Raw genomic sequence first — 5,075 nt, 5'->3', positions numbered from 1 at the left:
ATGCCGCTGACCCACCTGCCGTCGCTCCAGTACCAGCACCTCGCCGTGCTACCACCGCTGCGTGCGTCGCACCATACTGCTTATAGCAACCAACTCAACCAGCATTTCCCACTGCATCAGCAAGCGCTGTACTCGCCACAGAACTTGCACTCGGTGCAGCAGGCGCAGCAAACAGCCGTACAGCTGCCGCCGGCGCCGGCGCCCATGCCGGCAGTCACCACAGTCGACCTTAGTCTGACCGGCCCGTTGCGGCGCGGCAAATGGACGCGAGCCGAGGAGGACTACGCCGCAGCAACAATCTCGTACTTTTGCGACGGCCTCTTGGCCATCCAGTACGGCACTACCCTCCGCGGGTACTTGGCACAACAGCTTCACTGCGATCCCATGCGGATCTCTAAAAAGCTGCTACCTGGCTCGGTCTTCGCCGGCATCAAGATCAACCCCAAGATTGGCCGACGAGCCTACTACCCGTGCGCACAGGACTCTCCTGCTGCCGCGCACTCCAAGGAGAACGCTGCTCGCCACCTCACTAATCTGCGCCAAGCCTTTATCCAGAGCATTGAGGAAGAAGAACAGACACTTGATACTATCAGCAACGCCGCTGCAAAGAGCAGCCCCAAGACGTCCAGCCCCAAGCCCACGGCCTCTATTGGCCGTAAACGCAGCTACGACGACATCAATAGTGTCGTGCGCGCTCAGCAAACCATCCAGGCGTCCGTAGAGCTCACGGAGCCTCAGATCTTCTACCACTTCCAGAACCCGGCCCAGCCGGTGCCGGTACTCTTCAACTCGCGGTACTCCGCAGCAGCAAATGTTGCTGTCGCTTCAACCACGGCAACTACTTCCGTGATGTGCAAGCTACCCAAGCTGACCATCACGGACGATGTGTCTCGCCGCGAGTCCTACTCGACCCAACAGCGCAGTGTATCACCCGTGACAGTTGCCACGTCAACGGCAGTGCTGCCACCACTACGCGTCTCGCTAGTGCGAGCCTCCAGGTGCTAGAGGAAACCAAGTGTGCATGCCGTTTTAGTATTGAAGGAAGATAAGTTAGCGACACGAAGTAGTGTAGTGATGAATTAAGTGCGTGGCATTCAAAGACCAACGAATTAAGGATAAAAGCTCTGTAGAAGCGAGCGTTCAACACCAACCAGTGTCTTGCGTTTCGGTTGCGTTTCTACAGGCACGGTAACTGCGTGCGATCGATTCAAATGACTACCGTAGCGATTACGAGTCATCCGATCCACTCCGTGCAAGCCTCAACTCGTCTTCATCAACGTGATAAAGAATCAAGACCGCCCATTACATGTACAGCCGCGGCCAGCGTGGCGTGCCGAATCAGCTTCAATGTACAGGTAAACGCAACCACCGCAACGCCGCGGACAACGAGCCGCCGTCATCTGAAGATCGAAAGCTAGAAACACTGAGCGGGGCACGTGCATCGAAACATGCCGGTGGCGTGCCGTGCCGCAGCTCCAGGTGGTCTCGCAAATGAGAGGAGACGGCGCACGTGCGTCGATATGAAACGCTGTACATGTTTTGATTCGTTTTGGAAAGACCTACACAGTTTGGAGCAACGTCTACCAGGTCAAGTCGTGCAGATGCATGACGTGCATTCGTGGACCGACTATCATGAAGTAGTCAGAGCCCGACTTGCACTTTGTCTTCCGAGTCGACCGGCCGGCTTGACTTGACGCCTCGCTAGTCGTCCGCAGGGAAGGCTGGGATGGTCACACTGCCTTTGCCGCACGAGTCTTCCGAGTGGATATGCGCCGGACAGGCGCGTCGCTGGGTCGGCACGTTATTCGCGTCCTTCTGCCAGCAGGTGAAGACTTGCGAGAACATGGTAACGCGCTTGGAGTGCTGGCATTTAAGTGCCGCGTCACCGAACGCCTCACGCAGATTCTTGACGTCCACCTGTCGACCGGCATTGTCCTGCACGAACTGTGGCGTGGGCGCGAGCGTCTCGTTGCGCTCGAGGTTAATGGCGTGTGTGAAGTAGTCGACCTGTTTGAGTCCCGAACATGTGCCGTGACGGGTCCATTCATGCTTCCAGAAGTCCGCGTACTGTGGAGACGCCTCACTGAACTTGACATCAGGCCAGTATTGGTGTAGCGTGTCGATGCCAAGCTCGCGCTCGATGCGGCCGGCGTCGAACGCCTCGCCCGAACAGAAGCTGGGCGGCGCGCTGCCCGACAGCTCAGGCCACAGCCCGTGCAGGGTTAGATGGGAGCGCCAATAGCTCTGCGGTGCGCGACAGCCTGGATACTCCTGCTCCTTGCCGAAGCAGAAGGCTGGCTGCCAGCTCTGCGCCAGAATGTACATGTCGAAGGCGCCCGGCGGCTTCGGCGCTAAGTCGGAGACTGTCGCGTCGAACACCGAGACACGATGGGGCTCGTCACCTGATGAGGAGGCGACAACGCTTAAGAGGGACGCCGTCGCGGCAGTTAAACGAAGGAAGAAGGACACCTGCATTACAAGAAAGAGAAGATCTAGCGGATTGATCTGAAGTCGCTGTGTAGCCATTTTGCCGATGGGTTCGCTACAAAAGGTAGCCATGCTCGTCTTGCCTTAAATAAAACTACAGTATACAGTACTGCACCCCGTTTTTGCGGGGGTAAACCATATAGGATTTGCAAGTAAATAATATTTCAGCTTTCAAGCTTCAGTTCATTTAATTTAGTATCATCACATCCGGAAGTTTATCAAAGGTCCAAGGGCGCGAAAACGGGGTGCAGTACTGTAATGGTGTGATTCGACAAATGACGCTTCTGAAAACTTAAAAAAATCACATTTATTGTAAAGCTCCACTTTTTTTAAATTCAAAACTATTGTAAATATGATATAATGGGCGTATTTTGCCCGAATGGGGGCTGTCTTCAAACCAGCACCTAGCTGATCTTTTGCTCCTCTCCGATGTGCTGCTTTTTTTCACATCCGTCGAGCGTATAGCGTATACCTGCTAAATACCAAAGCCTCTCACAACCACAAATCCTCCCTCCAGTCAAAACGCGCGGCACCAGCGGGAGGAATATAACGGCGCAGGCACGTAGCGCGCAAAAGCGCCCACTGGGAGCTGCGGACGAGAGTGACAGCAGCGAGGGGAATGAGTCAAGCGGATTCTTGAGTGAGTGGCAGCCGTCTCCAGGTCCCAATGGGCCCGAGATGCTCGGCACATCTAGTAGCGCGAGTGATGGAGCTGGACAACAGCTTGTTATCACTCCACCCCCTTAACAGACCCAATTCGAGTCGTGAAAAGCTTTTGAGGACTATCTCAGGGTGTACCAAGCGCAATCGTTCCAGGTAACTTTGCACATTTAACAGCCATCTTTACAGCGAAATTCTACTCACTATATTTTGTAGATCTTTCGGATGCGGACAAACACCACTGCGGCTGATCGAAACGCCAAAATGGGCGTACAGAGATCATAGACACCTCGAATTTCCGTTGAGTGGGTACAGTATGCTCGGACTTTTGTTTGTTCTCATCAAGGCAAATATTTCTCGACAGCGACTAGCAAACAACCACGGCAAGAAGCTTGAGCCTAACGCTGTAATGCTCAGGTAAGACCTTGGCTTAACCCCCCAACGCCCAACGGTTGTACGTACAGCAGAAATCATGTTGTACGTACAACATATTAAAAGTTGGGCTATTTTGTTGCAAAAGATGGGCAAACTTGAGAATGCACAGGGCTGGGGTTGTTGAAATCAGTCTCTTTGGCAATAAACAATACAGATTCTCCCCTTGGTTGGTGGCTGAAAGCTCATTTCGAGAAAAGACCTGAAGGGGAGACACGTGTGCACGATGGCCCCGCCTCGAGAAACACGCCGCGAGCGCCAGCAGTTCCTGCAACGTCTGGATGGCCGAACTGCGCACGACCGAGAGCGCATCAGGAAGCAGCATGCGGCGTACCTGGCATGCGAACGAGAGGAGGATGCTGACTTCGGAGACGATCCAGCACCTACCCGCAGCGCGACAGCTCGCCCTCTGCTTTTGGCTCCGATCGGCAAAGATGCCTCTTACATGCGTGCGCAGCGACGTTTGATCTCGCAGCAGCAACGTGCTGTCGCCGCAAAGACGTTGGCAGGCTCCGGCAAGAAACGGTTGGCTGCTACTAGGGACTTGAGCGACGATGATACAAACTATGATCCTGATCTGTTCGACGAGGAAGCGGATGCTGATGCAGACGATGAGCGACTGGATGCAGCAGACTCCCCAGTCAAGACACGGCCGCCAAAGAAGAAGAAGCAGAAGACGGCTGCGGCGACTCCGACCAAGAAGGCGACCCCGACCAAGAAGGCGACCCCGATCAAGAAGCCACGAAAACCCACCGCGTCGCAAGTTGCTAAAGCAGCGGCAAAAGCAGCGAGGACAGCAGCTGCCGAATCGCGCTGTGAAGATTCGGCGAATGCCGAGGAACAAGGGAGCATCGCTTGGGCCGAGGCCAGGAAGAGATTGGAGGCGATTGCTGAAGCGAACAAGAAGAGGAGCCGCCAACCAAGTGAAACACCTGAGAGGTACACCATGTTTTATGCTGTCAGATACTACATGTTCTCACGAAGTGTTGCTGTACGTTGCGCAGGTACATACATCATTTGGGACATACAGCATGGATACAGCGTCGCTATGCTTTCCCTACAACGTTGTTATCGACAACATGTATACAACATGAACAGCAGCAACCATATATTGTCTATCGACAGGGGTTCCACCGATCCTCAAGATACGTCAGAAGCACCATCGCCTCGAACGTTGTCTGCAGCGCCTGCGCCACCCCCGACTCCTGAATGCCCAGCTCCTGAATGTCTAGCTCCTGAATGTCCAGTTGCAGCACCAGAAGACGATTGATACGTGGCAAAGTCTTTGATGCTGATTATGTATCTATCCCACGGGGGACGTTCAACGATTTTTTGCCGCGAAACCGCTTTGAACACATCATGGGAAATCCTCACTTCACCAACAACGCAGACACGAGAGCAGCCACTGACCGCGCCTGGAAAGTAAGGTCTATCGTTGAAACCCTGCAAGAAACGTTTCCGTTGGGTTACAAAACGCCGCCGATCATATCATTTGA

The 5,075-nt window shown here is 54.2% G+C and overlaps 2 protein-coding genes across 2 annotated transcripts; one reads left to right on the top strand and one right to left on the bottom strand.

The window, feature by feature from the left end:
- On the top strand, positions 1-1,099 carry PITG_11434 (uncharacterized protein; the record flags this gene model as incomplete). Its single annotated transcript, XM_002900969.1, has 2 exons — positions 1-128; positions 234-1,099. The coding sequence occupies 2 exons, from the start codon at positions 1-3 to the stop codon at positions 1,003-1,005; spliced, it is 900 nt and encodes a 299-aa protein (XP_002901015.1).
- A 416-nt stretch (positions 1,100-1,515) lies between these two features.
- PITG_11433 (uncharacterized protein) lies at positions 1,516-2,504 on the bottom strand (the record flags this gene model as incomplete). Its single annotated transcript, XM_002900968.1, has 1 exon — positions 1,516-2,504. The coding sequence occupies one exon, from the start codon at positions 2,473-2,475 to the stop codon at positions 1,702-1,704; it is 774 nt and encodes a 257-aa protein (XP_002901014.1).
- Between the last annotated feature and the right edge of the window lie 2,571 nt (positions 2,505-5,075).

Source organism: Phytophthora infestans, genomic scaffold (genome assembly GCF_000142945.1).
Source record: "Phytophthora infestans T30-4 supercont1.23 genomic scaffold, whole genome shotgun sequence".
NCBI lineage: Eukaryota > Oomycota > Peronosporomycetes > Peronosporales > Peronosporaceae > Phytophthora > Phytophthora infestans.
The sequence above is the reverse complement of the archived record's forward strand: the minus strand, read 5'-3'. Positions and strand labels throughout refer to the sequence as shown.